At 34.9% G+C, this 18,412-nt stretch overlaps 1 protein-coding gene across 1 annotated transcript in view; it reads left to right on the top strand.

Moving 5' to 3' along the window:
• LOC145725185 (phosphatidylinositol 4-phosphate 5-kinase type-1 sktl-like) overlaps nucleotides 1-18,412 on the top strand; it is a 38,081-nt gene that overhangs the window by 2,501 nt on the left and 17,168 nt on the right. The window contains 13 exon segments of the mRNA XM_081973827.1: nucleotides 237-277; nucleotides 515-671; nucleotides 10,215-10,226; nucleotides 10,229-10,290; nucleotides 10,292-10,426; nucleotides 10,970-11,057; nucleotides 11,060-11,110; nucleotides 14,579-14,754; nucleotides 14,814-14,834; nucleotides 14,836-15,030; nucleotides 15,084-15,313; nucleotides 15,371-15,503; nucleotides 15,560-15,647. Coding sequence (XP_081829953.1) covers nucleotides 237-277; nucleotides 515-671; nucleotides 10,215-10,226; nucleotides 10,229-10,290; nucleotides 10,292-10,426; nucleotides 10,970-11,057; nucleotides 11,060-11,110; nucleotides 14,579-14,754; nucleotides 14,814-14,834; nucleotides 14,836-15,030; nucleotides 15,084-15,313; nucleotides 15,371-15,503; nucleotides 15,560-15,647 — 1,389 coding nt within the window.

The raw sequence follows: 18,412 nt of genomic DNA, 5'->3' as shown, positions 1-18,412 counted from the left end.
ATTTTTAAATGTCAAGTTTAAGATAAATATAACATAAATATGACATTAAAAGAAAGTGAGCTTTTTCTGATTTGTACAGGGTGTTACATTTGAAAATAGGTTTCTTTCTATTGTTTCACCCTGTAAACTGCTATAAAAGTCAGGTAATTTATAATGAATAACCCTGTTATCCTGTACACACTGTATTAGTCTAAGTGTGTTAATTGTAATTTGTAATCAATGTCTTTCTGTTACAGATAAGGAAGATAATCTATATTCCCTGAAAAGCCTTCAAGATGTAAGTATTATATTAGTCTAATTGAATTCAAATTAAACTGCCTCGAATTCCCCTAACTCAATTCACACTTCTGGAAATCTCAAGTGCATACAAATGTTCAAAATCATTTTATTGGCATTCCTTAATTCATGAAATTCCTACACGTATCGCAATTTTAAATAACATTTTATCGATAATCAGTTTAAAAAGGATTATCTTATTAAATTTACAGTACTTAGTGAGTTTTTTTCAAATTAGGGTGGTGATCAAAGAAGATTGTCAAATGCTGCGAGAACGAAAGCCGAAAGGGAGAAAGAGAGGGATAGGAAAATTGGGCATCGTCGTGTGGGAGTGGGTGGAGAGATCACATATAAGAAGATTCAATCCACCCAAATTATGGGATCCATTCAACTGGGTAAGGCAAAGTTCCCAGTTTAGAGTACTTTTCAACCATTTAAATTATCCAATTTCATTATCGGGTTTATTAATTTGTTGTTGTTTAACGGGTTTTAATTTTACGCTACTGCGAGGTCAAACAATCATTACAGTTACATTTTTGAATTCACATAGTTTAATAAAAACTGATAGTTTCTGCATGTATATTTCAAATCCTTTGTTACATTGTAATATTTTAGTTTTTACTATAAAATTTTTAATGACCATTATCAGTGGTGTCGCAATTCAGCATCCTCAATGCGTCAACCTTCTTATCTCTACAAAGATAGTGAAGATTATTCCACTCATATCATATTATTCCTATCTCAGCTGGGTGTGAATAAACACATTCAGTTTGCACATCCAACACTTAACATGTATGTTCTAACGGTATTTTCGGAGATTGGATGAGTAGTTGCGATTTTAGTGATCATGTATCTGGAGGCTGAGTATCTTCCGCGAACAATTTCCTGTATCAGTGTGGTAAAACACCAGTCAAATTTGAGTGTAAAAATACAAAAAGGTTGGTACAAAGTGTTTGATGTTATGTGATTAGTGACGTGTAATAGTTTTAAAAGGTAATGAGTGATGTGAGCTGGTGTGGGGAATTTTTCTCCTAGAAATCTGATCTATGTGTCATATTGTTGTCCTACTATTACACAGGGTGATTCATTAGTGAATATGATGACAACTAATAGTTTTGGATATACTTTTTAAAATTTTCATATTTTACAAAGCGAATTCAAGTCAAGTTGTCTGCCAACACTGGACTTATGGGTCAAATCAGATTAAAAACAGTCTAATGACACATTTAAAAGTAGTTTTCGAAGAATTTTTTCAAGAGTCTATTTGATTTTTCAATTTGTAGGAGGATGTTTTTTAGTAATTCTAAATCTCATAAAACGATTGAGTTTAGTGAACTTTGCGAACAGGTTTTAACAGGTTTTTTTAAGGTTTTAAGTTTTAAGTGGATCTCTTAAGTAAAAAAGAACCGATTTTATATGCTTTTTTCATTGCTGAATTGTATGTGAAACTTCTGCTTTCCACCTCAAACATTTGATCAAGTAACCAACTGTTCGAGGATACCATATTCGCCTTGTTCGCCCCACAGATCTTTAAATCAAACGATATCTTTGACAGAGGTCAAAATGTGACAGTTTTTCTGGACGAACAAGATGTTGTATATGGTTGGTCCGTTGTACGTTCTAATTTATAGAGTTGAGTTCAGATGTCATGAGATGTTGCACAACCACTATCCAGAATGTTCATTGTAAACTTTGGTCAAAATGGAGTTTTGTCTCTTTTCAATCCTCAGTTAATCCTATTGCATTAGATAGCTGCTTTCTGGTCATATGCAACTGTCCCTTTTTAAATAGACAATTTACCCCAATTACTAAATGGGGGTTTGTCCCTTAGTGGTCCCTCCATTTTGAATTCTTGGTTGGGGAGCTGCCAAAAAAGTGAGGTCTTGCTGGAGCTTATTTTGTACCTCCACCAATCTTTCTCTGTTGCCCATTTTCACTTTAGAGAATTTATCTCCTACTTTCAAAGCGTCATTATCACTTCCACTGCTGGGAAGAATCATCCTTAGGCTTTTCATTTCGATGTCTCGAACATCTTCGATAAATTGTTAACTGCAATCTAGGCCAGAAAGATTCTTCAGATTTATGCAGCTCTTGTTTATTTTTGGGAGAGTGTGCAAAAAGTCCGCTTGCTCGTTTCTCTTTCCGTTTTTCTGTACTCACCGTTGTTCCTTGTCTTATTTTTGCTTTTTCCGTCTTTCCTCGCTCTTGCTAATGGTTGTTCTATGGTTTCTGTCTTCGATCCGCATATGTGTTATGTAACTAAACACAAATGTTCTAAATCTTAATCGACTTCATTCGAGTTATTTAGGTGGTTGGGACAAGTCTATGATCTTGACCTACTATGCGGTGGATTGGCCATCGTTTGTAATCATATCTTTCTTTTCATGTTTTCTAGAACATTTAAGTGTTCAAATAGAGAAGTTACTTTTATTCTTTTGTATACATTATCAGTTTAGTCATAGTTTTCCAAACTGCACAATCTTCTTGGCGTCTTGTGAAATCAGTTTTTGCAGTAACTTTAAAACATTTAAAAGCTTTAGTTGTATTTAACCCAATATTTAGTTCAATACAATTGTCTAGGTTTTATCAACAAATACCAAAATCTACGGCATTGGGGTTTTTGCAATCGATTTATTACAGTACCTTCCATGTTGTTTAACTATCACGAACTGCAAATCCGTCAGAATCATGATTGATAAATTTGTTTAATTGAACCGACAGTTATAAATCTGGCTCGAATAGTTCTATTTTAATCTGTTTCTGAAATTTGTTCCTGTCCGGCATATAAAATAAGATATTATCTAAAAGTCAACATTACAAAGACGTAAGAACGTGAAAACTCAAAAGAGTTTTAGCTTAAGTATGTCGCACGGTTTTATCGAATGTTGTTGAACCTTATGATATAAAGAACGATATCAAGTAATAGAAAAAAGTTATCAGTCAAGCCTTTTTTGTTTATAGTATGTGTAGATAGAAAGTGTTTGAGACCTGTTAAGTTATGCCAGGTAATAAGTTTGTAATTCGGGCCAAATATTGTAGGATTTGTCATACCATTCACTATAATAAAATGGAATTATCAGATATGCAACAAATTTTGATAAGATTGACAGCCGGTAGAATTATGTTAATGGTTAATGGTTTCAGGTACACATTAGAAATTCCATTGATTGAATTAAATAACAACCCCTGAATACAATGGGAGAGTTCAGGCAACTAAAAAATATACAGGGTTTTTCAATGAAAAGTAGCCACCCTGAATATCTTCCAAAATAATTTCTCTGTTAAAAAATGCTAAGACACGTCAACAATGATTGCAAGGGGGACATCTTTTTACGTAGGATTTGAATTTCTGCCATCAGCCCCTTTGCCTCCATAGCCACCCCCACTAAGTTTTCAAATGGCACCATACCCTGTGTGGCACATCGTTGGAAAGGGTATTTCATAAGGAATTAATTGCACTATTTTATTTGTACATTTGCTTTGAATTGAGACCAAAAAAAAATAAAAAAATACTTTTTGTGTTTATTTTTTGTTAACTGCAGAAATAATAGCAAATAGCGGTTATCATTTAATTAATAGCTCAAAATAACCTCCGTTAACTTCCATACAATAATACAAGCGACTTGGAAGAGTTTGCGAACATTTGTGAGGACTTGCGGTGTCAGTTGTCCGGCATTCATGTGTTATTCTCTGCCTAAGATCTGCAATATTGGCCGGCTGTGTTGCATAGACTTTAGATTTTAAATGCCCCCATAGAAAAATGTCCAACGGAGTGAGGTAGGGTGATCTCGCAGGCCATTCCATGGGACCACGTCTACCAATCCATCTTCCAGGAAATCGATTGTTCAGATATTCTCGAACGGGAAGTGAATAGTGTGGAGGTGCACCGTCTTGTTGGAAAATTAGTTGATTTTCAAATAAATTTTCATCATTTTCTAGTAGCTCTGTTATGGTCGGATCAACAGTGGTGTCAAGAAGCTCAAGATAAGTAGCGCCATTCAAATTACCGTCAATAAAAAACGGACCAACGATGTGGTCTCCTAAAATACCTGACCAAACATTAAGTTTTTCTGGATATTGGGTATGGGTTTTCCTAAACCAATGTGGATTCGTGTCTGACCAATACCTACAGTTATGCCTGTTCACTTCTCCATTCAAAAAAAACATACACTCATCACTGAAGCAAATATTGTACAACAAGTTCACGTTGTTTGTCAGATTAGTAGACATAATTTCACAAAATTGTAGTCTTCTATCATAGTCATCTTCGTTTAATTCCTGAACCAATTTTACCTTGTATGGATGAAAATTGTGTTTTTTTAAATTCTCCATACACTGCTTGTCGAAACACCCGATGCATGGGAAATTTGATTTAAAGACTGATTATTATCCATTGCAACGTGTCCCAAAACAGCAACTTCAATTGGTTCATTAATAATTTGTCTTTCAGGTTGATGTTTTTGTTTGTCACTGAACCAGTTTCCATGAATTTTTGCATCAACTTTAAGATATACTGATGGCCAATTAATTTATCTGGATGGATTGCATCGACACAGTCGTTATGTTTGAAATAAAAACGTACAATTTCTATTCTTTCGGCAGTCGTGTAAACCATATTGACAATGTCCTTCAAACGAACTTACAAGTAGACCGACTGAGGCAAAAACATGGAATGGAAAACAGGTATTCGGTAGTGTTATCAGCAGTTTGACCAAAATACAAAAAAATGTTTTTATTTTTTTGGGTCTCAATTCAAAGCAAATGTACAAATAAAATAGTGCAATTAATTCCTTATGAAATACCCTTTCCAACGATGTGCCACACAGGGTATGGTGCCATTTGAAAACTTAGTGGGGTGGCTATGGCGGCAAAGGGGCTGATGGCAGAAATTCAAATCCTACGTAAAAAGATGTCCCCCTTGCAATCATTGTTGACGTGTCTTAGCATTTTTTAACAGAGAAATTATTTTGGAAGATATTCAGGGTGGCTACTTTTCATTGAAAAAACGCTGTATAAAATACGAAACGATTCAAGGCTGACGGTTCATTTCTAGCGATTTACCAAACAATCAAACACTTTTCCTAACAATTAATTGAGGGATTACGAAACTGTTTACCTACCAATTGCAATCCTTGCTGATGACGCAGAATCAGTCACGGAATGTGATGATGAACGGTCTATGATGCGTTACAACAGCGATCGATAAAAACTTGTAACCATTCTTTATTTTTTATGACGGATGTTTTGACTAAACTATAGATAATATAAAATAATAGACTACATAAATACTCGTATAGTGAAATAGTCATAGTGACATTAATTAAGAAGATTTTTAACATAATACCTATTGATCATAATGATGTGCTATTGAATTTGATTTTAATGTGTGGCCTGATTGAATTAGAACTCTAACGAGTTACACGAGCACAATAAATGTTTTTATGAACACAACAGTTAGAACTAGATACGATCAAGGTTCATCTAATACCGGTATCAATAACTGTGTCTGGCGTGATATTTTGTACCTTTAACTTTAATTATACACAACTGGTATACATTGCAAAACAAATTAATTTTTTATGTTCTGTTGCATGATAACTACCAATCTTCTCTACTTCAGTTTTGCAGGCATTTCCAAATATAAAAGTTGTTTTAGTTTTCTTTTTACTGAAAATTAATGTTCTACTCTTGTTTTGTTCTTTTTTCTTTATCTGTATTTATTTCTCATGTTTTTACGTACATTCTGTACAGGTCTTTCACTAGAGACTAAATCCCCCTCCAAGGAAGCTTGTATGTAATTAAAAAAACTGAAATAACCGTGTGATGTTACCACCAAAATTATTTTCCTACCTTAAAATTAAAAGGTTACAGCCAATAATGGTGTTTTTTTCTAATAGATCAACAGATACCTATATTTAAATATTTTTTGGAATGTGCTCGAAATTCTGCAAAAAATTTAATTCAAAAACAATATTCTTAAATATTTTTTGAAAATAATGGATATAAGGAAAAGTTTATTTTATCTTTTGACGAAACTTGTATCTTCTTTTTATAGTGCATCTCCTATAGGAGGTTTGCTATCATCACAACAATCCGGACCTTGTCGACTGCAGCTCTGAACAGTTGCTACAATCAAACCAATCCCCTTCCGTCTTTCCCTAATCTTTCCTTGGACTATCAGTTGTAGAAGTGTGTATTTCGGTCCTCTCATTATATGACCCAGATATTGAAGCTTTCTCTTTTTATGGTGTTAACTATTTCGCACTTGGCATTAGTAATTCTATCGGTCCAGGGTTCATCATTCTCCACATTCTACGGTAGCACCACACTTCAAAGGCCTGCAGTTTGTCCATGTGGTTTTTCTTGAGGGTCCAAGCCTCAACTCGGTACAAAAGCATGGAAAAAACATAACGAATCATCCTCATCCTAAGTTCCATGGTTAGATTCCAACTCGTAACTACATTTTTCATCTTATAATGTTGTTCTGGCTATCTCTACCCTTTTCTTATCTCTCTTGTTTGATCACCCGTTTGTTCTATCCAAGTCACTAAATATTTATATGTTAATTTTTAGTCCGTATTCATTACATAGCTCATTTAATCTTTCCAAAAGGTGCTGTGTGTCTTCAAGATTGCTCGTTAACAAGACGGTGTCATCAGCATATCTCATATTATTAATCACTTCTCTGTTTATAACTAATTCCCACTGACTCAGACGACACAGCGATGGAAAAGAACGTTAATCCCGAAAAAAACGCCTCTCGTGTTCCAAGTCCTTTGCGGAATCCAAACCGTTCGTTGCCTATGTCCTCCTCGAGTCTTCTGTAAATTCTTTTATGGATGATCTTCAAGAACAACTTTAAAGTGTGACCCATAAGTGCGATGGTTCGGTAATCCGAGCATTCTCTTGAATTTGGTTTCTTGGGTACGAGCACAAAGGTGGATGTTAGCCATTGTTTAGGAATTTCTCCCTTATCATAAAATGCGATTAAAAAGGTTCAGCAGAATACCAATCACATCATCATCAAGAGTTTGATAAGCACTATGGTATCTGATCAGGACCAGCAGCTTTCCCGGATTTCATACTTTCCAGAGCATATACTAGTTCTGTTCGAAACTTGTATATGTAACAGGTAAAATCTGCAAATATACTAATAGAGGTCACTTCGTTGTGATCAAAAATTAATTAATTTAGCTTTGGGATTTTCTCCACTCTTATAAAACGTTTTTAGTATCTGAAGTCTTTCTTCCAAAGAACGTTTTGGATGACAATGAAGTGACATCATATAATAGTCTGTAGATTTTACCTCTTACCTACATTTTAGCTAGGGTGGTTCAAATTGATTGTAACATACTTAAAGGGTGGAAAGTACATAAAAAAATAAACTCGAAAGTGTCATATAAACTATGGTCGAAAAGCGCCCCCTAGCAAAGCTAGCAAACCCTAAAATATGTGCCCCAAAAAACAGTTTTTTTTTATTTTAATTCCTAATCAATAAAAACTCAAATGAAATTTGGCAAATTTGCCACCATTTTGAAGTAACAATTTGGAAATTTTTATATTTTTTTCAATATTCCGAACAGAAGCGATTTTTTTATTTACGCACAAGTTTATAAAAATGACTGTATCTGACAAAACTATGCAAAATGAAAAGAAATGCCAAGACAAACTTTTCTTGGGAAAAAGTATGGGCTATCACATCAGAATGTCCTAAAATTATAGCTTATAGAAATTTGAAGCTGTCAAACTTTTTGAACGGCTTCCGTAGCTGTCCGGATTATTTTCAAAATTTGGAAAAAATTTCCAAATAAACATACTCAACATAGTAAACATGCATTCCAAATTTTATTTGAGTAACTTTTTTCGTTTAGGAATTAAATTTAAAAAATTGTCTTGGTGCCATCACCACATTTCGCTAGCTCCGCTAGAGGGCACTTTTCGACTATAGTTTATATGACACTTTGGAGTTTATTTTTTATGTACTTTCCACTCTTGAATTATCCTACAATGAATTTGGACCACCCCGTAGATATACAAGATTTGTCAAAGGCAGAATAAAATAGTCATAAGTTCGAAAAAATTATTTAAGGAATGTTTTTGGTGGTGGTTTGGAATGGTAATGATTCATTACTTAGCTCATTTTGAGTTACGTAATGAGCAATTTTATCACACTAGTGCGATAATAATTGATTTCCTCTACAAACGCGTTACAAATTCAATTTTCAAAAACGCTACAGAACTATTAAAAATAGCGTTTTAAGACACTAGTGCTTAGAGCACTGTTAAAAATAAACACATAATTAAATGCTATTTGTACTATTGTAGGGACTTTTTTAGTAGTAGGCCTAACATGGCCTTTCCTGCAACCTCATCATAGAGTGCGGATTAAAAGCACTAAAAATCGTGAAAAACAGCAAAACCATTTTCCTCAAAAGAACATTCAAATCTGTAGAAAACTTTACACAAAAAACAAAACTCTTTCAGAGTCAAGGAGATTTTTAGACTGTTTTGAAAAGTTAAGGACCATTTGGAAGGTTTTGGACAGTTTAAAGGAGCATATTGAAGGTTTTGGAATGCTTTAGAGACATTTGGAAATTCTTAAACCTGTTCTAAAAGCTTTTGAATGCCTCTAGAATTGTTTTGAAAGGTTATAGACTGTTTTAGAAACATTTTCGAGTTTCTGTAGTTTTTGAAATCTTTTTAGACTACTTTAGGAGCATTGAAGGTTCTGGACTGCTTTTAAGGCATTGAACTTTCTAGACTGTTCTAGAAACTTTTGAAAGCTTTTAAAAACTGTTCTAAAATAATACTGAAAACTTTAGACTGTCTGAAATGTTTTGAGAGCTTCTAGACTGTTTTGAAATGAGGAAGGCAGTTACCAGAGAAATGTATGCAGAATGTGACAGAAACTGGCCATTGCCAGCTTGTTCTGTCACATTCTATCAACACTTCTTTTGACAATTCTTTTCACTGTTTCAGGAATGAGGGCCTTGGACTACCTTTAAAAATTTACATTTTTACTAATCCCAGTGGCGTAGTGATTGAGGAAAAAATAGTAACATTATGGTAATTAGTAACTTGCAAATCATTGGAATTAGGTGTAGGAAACAATTTGTACAACATTCTCACATAAAAAAAAAGTTATTCAGGATGAAATGAATGAGTGTATTCGAGGCTAATGGTCAAACAACGTTAAATCATAAGTCAAAATTGAACCTGTCAAAAATATTGTAGTTTTACAGTACGTCAGCGATATGTTGTGCAGATTGTCATACATCACTGAATAACCAATATAATGGACTTTCTAACGGTATATAAACTTTTGGCATCTGCAGGGTTTCAAACTTGACTAATGATTTAACGTGTTTGACCATTAGCATTGAATACATTCATTTGAATCTGAATAACTTTCTTATTTGAGGAATGTTGTACAGCTTGTGATCCATCAGTGGATAGCCAATAAAATGGACTTTTCATCGGTATATAAAGTTTGATTGGTTGGTCATATTGTCAGGACTAATGTGACGTGTTGAATTGGTGCCTGTATGTATATTTTTTTTTGCTTTTCGAGAATATTGTATAAATATTTTTGACTGGAATTTGTTGAGCTGTCAGATTGACAGTCCTTTGTGCTCACCTCAAGAAAAACTTTGCGTGTATCAGGAAAAAGGAAGGGTTTTCGAAAAAAATTAAGTGGCTCTTTTGAAAGGCAACATTCAACAAAACTTTGATTCTAACTGGTGGTATAACGTGTTATCGTTCCTACCCACGCGAACTCTCGAAAAGTCAAACCGCAGTTTTTTTCTAAAAGGTCATTCTTATCAACATATACAGTTTAGCAGTTATCATTGCGGTTCCGCCCTATTTGAACCGTAATTTTTGCAGTAAACACCAAATATTAAGGAGTGAGGTAACCTATTATGTTATTGTACATTTAGGGATCCAACATGCTGTGGTGGACTGGCTTCCAAACCGGAACGAGATCTACTCATGCAAGATTTCATGACGGTGGAAAACGACCAATTTTCCTACTGAAGGCTCCAATCACACTCCGGCCCATCATTATTCCGATTTTAAGTTTAAGAACTACGCTCCGATAGCTTTTAGATATTTCAGAGATTTGTTTGGGATTCAGCCGGATGATTTTTTGGTGAGTTTTGTTGTTAATTGTGTATTTTGGTGGTTAGGACTTTTACTTATTAAGCATGATAAAGTTTTTGAATTAGTGCTTTCATTCAGTGTATTGTTCAGGTTTTATATCGGTGTAATTTATTTCTAAGTCATTTGATATAAACTGAAAAGGGCTAGAGCTTTTGTCACACATTACAGATATCAGAAACGGACGTAAACGCACCCGGTTTCAGGTAACTATTCTTATTGTAAGCCGAGTAGTGTATTCGGCATTTACGTATTGCTCTGCCATGTAAAAATGCGTCCAGTGTGACATCTTATTATTTACAGAGTATTTGCATGTAACAACACCTAATATGCAAACAAGCGCACTTTGTTGTTAATGATTGCTAACACGTTAATCAAAACCATAACTTTGTAATGCTTCTCCAGTTTTTGAACTACCAGTTTTATACTGCACCGCGTAATGTAGTTTAAAAAAATACCGCTATTTTAGATAAAATACGTGCACACATTTTGTCATCACTGCAATAAGAATAACTTTTAATATTGTTAGTTCCAGATGTCGATGTGCGATACACCACTGCGAGAGTTATCTAATCCCGGTGCCAGCGGATCCATATTTTATTTGACTAGCGACGATGAGTTTATTGTAAGACTGTACAACATAAAGAAGGAGAGTTTCTTCAAAAATTATTACCAGGTAACTGAAACTTATTTGTTTGATTGGTTTTAATACCTGTTAAGCTGGTAGAATTTACCGTAAATTTTAGTGGGTTTTTAACGATTCGTGCGCAGCTAATAATTATTGATACAATTTTACCAATCCGTTGATGAGACAGCAAAATTGGAATTTTTTTTTTGAGAGTCACATTAACTTAGTAAAACTGTAGAAATGTCCGTTTTGAGATACTTTGTTGTTCTCATTGATGGAAGCCCAGGTTAGCATAGGTCTGATTGTCATCAAGTTCTTCCACAAATAGTCTTGCAACTTTATAACTACAGATAGTCTTTAAGGGGATCGGTAAAGACTAACAAAACCTACCTCAAGGTGACGTAGGGCGTTGAAACTTTTCTCCTCTTCGGTGGCTTTCCAAAAATATCCCCCCTCGAGTTGATTGATAACGTCGTTTGGCTGCTAGAGGGGCGTCAAAGTTCCCTCTCCATGAAATCACATATTTTTTGACACACGTTGTTTTGACCCTACATTGCTCCCTTACTTGACAAGATACGTCAAAATAGTATAGAAAACAAAAGATAGAGCAGACTTGAAGCTTTCCAAAAATATCCCCCCTCGAGTTGATTGATAACGTCGTTTGGCTGCTAGACGGCGTCAAAGTTCCTTCACCCATAAATAACATATTTTGTGACACTCGTTGCTTTGACCCTAAATTACTCCCTTATTTGACAAGTTACGTCAAAATGTCATAGAAAACAAGAAATAGAGCAGATTTCAGGCTTTCCAAAACTATCCCCCCATGATTCGATTGATTGCACCGTTTGGCCGCTAGAAGGCATCAAAGTATAGTATAGTAAAAATCTAATAAAAGTTATCCCCTATTTATTAGAGAGATACGATGGATGTACAAATGATGCCTTGTCCCTAATAGTGGCTTCCTTATGTTGACATCTGCGCATGCGTTTTTCAATTTTAATAAGGCCAGCCACTAATAGGGATTGTGCCTGCCGTAAAATTAAGACTTGGTCATGCTTGGCTTTAAAGAGTTCTTATTGTACTTCGGTTAGTTTCGTATCATATTCGGCGATTTTCGTTTCAATTTTCAGGTTAGAATTTAAAATAACAACTCCGCCTTATAGTTGACATCTCCATGGTACTACAAAGTTGTATAAACACTGCCTGACCTTTTTTTACCTTTACAGCCTGGAGTTATTAAAAAGCAGTCACTAAAGTTTTCTACCATATCTCTCTATTCTCTACAAAGAATTTTCCTATTTAACTTTTTTTTCTATCTCTTCAAATAAAGTGGTGGGAGTAGTCCAAAGTTTGCTTTGAAAGAAATGAAATATCTCGAAAACGGCTAATCGTAGAAACTTTGTTTTTGCGGCATTTTAAAGAGCATTTTCTGTCCTGTAGAGTGTCCCAAAACAATTTTCCATTTAGTTTTCGGTGTTTGAAATGAGGCTCTTAGCCTTGAGCAATATCATAACATATTATTTCAAAATTCTGGTTTGAGATCAGAGCTGTCGGTAGTTGAATTACTTTAATTGGAAAATGTAGTTCAATTAATTTTAAGTAATTGAACTACTGTAATTAGATTACTTTTCAAAAACAATAATTGTAATTGATTTTTCAATTACTCAGCAAAAGTAATTGGTAATTGATTTTACGATTTGTTCTGTAATTGAACCACTTTGAAAGTAGTTGAATTACTTTCAGAGTAATTGAATTACTTTCAGAGTAATTGAATTACTCTCAGAGTAATTGAACTACTTTCAGAGTAGTTGAATTACAAATAATGTTAAAGTAATGGAACTACTTGTTTTTGAGGTTAGATACGATTATTGTGTTTTGCGCGGTCGAGAAGTAGCGGTTTACTGAACCGGGTTCAGAGCGGCCTTTTTGAAAATGGCATTTTGAAAATACTTGCAAACGGAGCTACGTTTACTAGCAACAACTTTGATTAAAACCTTTTTTCTCCATTTCTTGACTTAAAGTGGTGGGGGTAAGTCAAAAGTTGCTTTAAAAAAACTGCGATAACTTCGAAACCCTTTGTCGTAGAACATTAAGTTTGGCACCATTGAAAAGAGCAGGTTTTTTTCTATTAGATGCTCCATAAATAATTATTTAAAGTTGTTTTCTTTCGTCCACAGGTGGCGCTTTTACAAAGAAATATTATTTACCGCCTAACTCAAAAAAAATTAAATGCAACCTATAGCGTTGTTTAATGTTAAAATGAAGAGAACAAAATACTACACCAGGCAGCGAAAATCGCAACTTTTTTCTATTTTTTCATTTAATTTGCATTTAATTTTTTGAGTTAGGCGGTAAAATAGTAGGTCTTTGTAAAACGCGCCATCTGTGGACGAAAGAAAACAACTTTAAGTAATTATTTATGGGGCATCTAATAGAAAAAAAACCTGCTCTTTTCAATGGTGCCAAACTGAATATTCTACGACAAAGGGTATCGAAATTATCGCAGTTTCTTTTAAGCAACATTTGACCTACCACTTAAGCAACATTTGACCTATCCTACTACATTGTATTTGAAATTTTGGAGATATGCACTTTTTTTAAGTTAAAGTTGTTAGTACGCCCTCTTGAGGACATTTCTTGATACTGAAAATATTTTCTAGCGATTCTCTTGGCCCCTTTTTATAACAATTTTTTTTTTTCAAAGCTCTACTATTAACCGTTAAGTCAAAAAAGCCGAGTGCCACTCTTATTTGGACACCCTGTACATTTACTACTGCCAATAAATAAATTACTTTTTAGTAGTTCAATTACATTTGAGTAGTTCGATTACATTTGAGTAGTTGAAATACTCTTGAGTAGTTCAACTACATTTTATCAGTAATTGAATTAATGCCAGTAGTTGAACTACTGTAATGGGCCTATCCCACATATCATAAATTTTTGTTTTAATGACTGGAATCGAAAGAATAGGATCAAAAAACTAATTTTTCATATTCTTGAAGAAAAAATTATGGTCGTAAATGTTCCTACATTAGTTTGAATTTGTCCATTAAATTTAGAAGATCTGTTTTGGCGCGCATGTGACGTACGTAATTCTGGGCGATTTTATTGGCTGTTGCACGCCATCTGTTTCACTTCTTGTCGCTGATTGGTTGATAGTGTAGTACGTCACCGGCGGCGGGCGTTTTAAACATGAGATTAATGTAGTTTTTATCATCATTTTTTTTTCTATTTAGACTTAATATTTTTGAAAACAAAAAAATACGGGTATAATATTTTCAATCCGTCTTTGTAGTTATGAAATAAAAAAAAATTGTGGGACAGGCCCATTGTCTATTAATTCAACTACTTTACTGAAGTAATTGGTAGTTCAACTACATTTTAAAAACATTGACTAATTGTAATTCAACTACTTTCACGAATTTGAGAGTAGTTGGTAATTGTAATTTAATTACTTTTTTGAGTAATTGCGACAGCTCTGTTTGAGATTACTCTAAAAGTTTTCTTTCATTGCAGGTTATTATATGAATCTAAATCAAAATCCTAGAACGTTGTTACCAAAGTTTTTCGGCTTATATTGTTACCAGTGTAATAGCAAAAATGTGAGACTTGTTATTATGAACAACTTGTTACCTAGCAATGTAGTTATGCATCAGAAGTACGATTTAAAGGGCAGTACGTACAAAAGAAAGGTAAATTCAAACATTTTAAATTTTAATTGTTGGAAATTTATTTGCTTGACTTGATTTAGGCCTCAAAAGCCGAAAGGCAAAAAACGCTCCCCCACTTATAAAGATTTGGATTTTATGGAACACCATCCCGAGGGAGTGTTGATGGAATCGGACACTTACAATGCCTTAATGAAGACTATACAACGAGACTGTAGGGTGTTAGAAAGTTTTAAAATTATGGACTATAGCTTGCTGTTAGCCATACACAATTTAGATCAAGCCCAAAAGGAGAAGCTGGTAATTAGTCACGCAAATTGTCAAAAAACATGTTTTACTACTAATAAATATAGGAAAAGAAATCTCAAACTAATCTTCAACATGTACCAGAAGATGGGGATGTGGGCGGTCCTAGTGGATTAATGTTACATGAAGAACGGGAACGGGAAAGGGAGGATAGAATAGGGGCGGCTGCCCTAAATCGAAGTCGGTCTATTAACAAACAAAGACTCGTTGCACATTCCACTGCTATGGAAAGCATACAAGCGGAATCAGAGCCTATAGACGAAGACGATGATACACCGTAAGTAATAAAGTCACTTTTCAAATTGTTGTTCTAGATTGTGTAATGTTTTTATAGGCCTGGAGGAATTCCAGCACGAAACGCTAAAGGGGAAAGACTTCTTTTGTTTATCGGTATTATAGATATATTGCAAAGTTATAGGTTAAAGAAAAAGTTGGAGCATACTTGGAAGTCTATGATTCATGACGGCGTAAGTTATATTTTAACACGATTTAGAAATATTATTGTAATTTGCATTTTGTTCAGGATACCGTCTCGGTTCACAGACCAAGTTTCTATGCTCATCGTTTTCAAAAATTCATGGCCGAGAAAGTATTTAAGAAGATTCCCTCTCGTAAGTATTTACTTTATTATTTGTTGATCAAATATCGCTTTAATGATGAACGGGTGTTACATGTATTGAGTATCTTTATTAATGTTTGAAGGGGAAACGTGAATTTTAACCATTTAAACTTCGCTTATCCATATTTTATTGTTTAATTTTTACGTTTCCTCTTCTTATCAATGTTTTCCAAATCAATGTAATAGTTAGATTCGGTGTTACTAAGTGTCATGGGTTTATCTATTCGTATGTACTAACCCTTTTTCCTTCTTTGACCAGCGTAATGTACACCTGTAATTTGGACCATTGTACCCAAATTTATTATAACGATCTACTAACATTTAAAGCGTTCTTGGATGTTTAAATGAGGCTAATGTTTTCTTTAGGGTGCGTTTATGTTGAAGCTTTAAGAAACAATAAAAGCAGCGATTAGATGTACAGGGTTTTCCATTTTTGACTTTTAAAAGTAAATTAAAATAAAACACACTTAGAATTCGAATTTCGATTGAACTTTAATTTCTAAATAAAGTTTGGTTTATACCATTATGTATGAAATACAACATCATTCAAATGACCACCTAGGGCTTCCTCGCAGACCTTGATCCGAAAAAGGTAATTTCGATGACTTTTCGGCACATATGGGCCGGTATCTCGGCTATAACTTCACGAATGTTGTCTCTCAAATGTTCAAAAGTTTGCGAAGAGTTGGCATAGACACGGTCTTTCGCATAACCCCACAAAAAAAAGTCCAATGAGTTCAAATCGCAGGATCTCGACGGCCAATTTGCATCACCAAAACGCGAAATTATGCGTCCCTCAAAGTTTGTTCGCAATATGGTCATGTTCGGTCGTGTTGTGTGGCACGTGGCGCCGTCCTGCTGAAACCACATGTCATCCGTATTCATGTCTTCAATTTGAGGCCAAAAAAATCGGTTAACATGCGGCCATAGCGCTCACTATTCACAGTCACCGTCTGGCCGTCCTCGTTTTCAAAGAAATATGGCCCGATGACTCCACCAGACCATAATGCGCACCAAACAGTAACTTTTGGCGGATGCAATGGCCTCTCAACAATCACGTGTGGATTTTCTGAGCCCCATATTCGGAAATTTTGGGTGTTTGTCAAAATGTGCTTTATCGCTGAAGAAAATGTGATGCAAAAATTCAGCATTTTGCTGCTGTTGTTCGTTCACCCAATCGACGTATGCCCGACGCATTCCATGGTCACCACGCTCTAATTTTTGTACCAGTTGGACTTTATATGGATGTAGGTGCAAGTCCAAATGCAAAATTCGCCACAATGATGTGTTTGACAAGCCCAATTGCTGAGCACGCCGTGGAATCGAAACATTCGGGTCTTCCTCCACACTGGCAGCAACAGCAGCAATATTTTCGGTCGAACGCACATTACGATGGTGCACAGGTGTCACAATATCCACTACGGACCCTGTTTGTTCGAATTTACGCACTACCTGTCCAATTTCTTGCTGTGGGCCGTCCATGACGACCAAAGTCTGTCCGTAATGCTCGAAAAGTATTTGCCGGAGAATCACCATTTTTGTAGTATAATTTCACAAAATTAACACGTTGTGCGATGCTAAAACGACCCATATTGTAAAATGGCAAACATTCAACTAATGATATGACGCTTTGGTTGACAGATATGTCAAACGGTTGTCAAGCGCAGGCTCTTTACTTTTGAAAGCCCGAAATGGAAAACCCGTTAGTATCGCTTATCGAACCAATTTAAACGCACTTTTAATTAAACATTTTAAACTAACATGACTATACTGATTGGGTCATAAGAAACTGTATACAGAGTGCTTCAAAGTTGTGGTGACAAAAATGTAGGGAAGATTACTCTGCAAAAAGTAAAGAGAACAGTTTAAGAAAACCTGTGGTCCCAAAGGTTTTGTTTTCGAGATACAGAGTGTTTAATAACTTGAAGTTAAAGGTACCAAATAAGAGAAGCTTTGATTCTTCCTTTTTTCTCCTTCTCGTGAAATAAAGTGGTAACTCAAAACTGCGTTTATGTTTGGCACCACTGAAAAGAGCAAGTTTTTCTATCAGATGCACTATAAATGTTTCCCTTCGTTCAACGCATAGGGTGAACTAATGTTAAAATGATGAGAACTAGATGTACTTATTTACTTAGCCGTTGACTCGTATTCGAGTATTGAAAGGAACATTTACGTGCGTTGTGGTGCTTTTCTTGCGGTTTTCCTTGGTTTCGTTGCCGCGGGCGCCACCTTCGTTATTTATAGTGGTTGAAGATCCACTTTACGGTGCCTGGATAGCCTTTAGACAGCTGAAAAAAGTTCCAGGGGGTTTTCAGGAAATAAACGAGAGTAATACAACAGTATTCAATAAATCAACTGTATTGCGGCTTTTTGTTTCTACAGTAAATACTTACGGTGACATACAATTAATGAAACGCAAGCTTTATTGTTCGGCGGTTCGGGGAAAGCGTGTAACGGTAAAGAAAACTAACTACGGACCCTTCACTACTGTTTAGCTTGACTACTGTTGGTTATGACTGTGACAAAAATAGTGAACCATCATACTTTTCTTGCACACCATGTATGTTTGAAACCAAAGCGGTCGTACAAACTTACTGTGTTGGGTCAAGGAATTGATTGGGAACATTTTTGGTCTTTTTCAATTCTTTTGTAACTTTAAATTTTCTATCTGAGTACCTAATTTTGTAGAGCTTTTTCATGTCAAGTCAGATAGAAAAATGGTGTCAAAGTATAAAGTGTCAAAAAGACGGTGAGGGG

This window comes from Ips typographus, linkage group LG2 (assembly GCF_016097725.1).
Source record: "Ips typographus isolate SLU linkage group LG2, UJ_Ityp_2.0, whole genome shotgun sequence".
NCBI classification, from domain to species: domain Eukaryota; kingdom Metazoa; phylum Arthropoda; class Insecta; order Coleoptera; family Curculionidae; genus Ips; species Ips typographus.
This window is presented reverse-complemented; position numbering and strand designations above follow the sequence as displayed.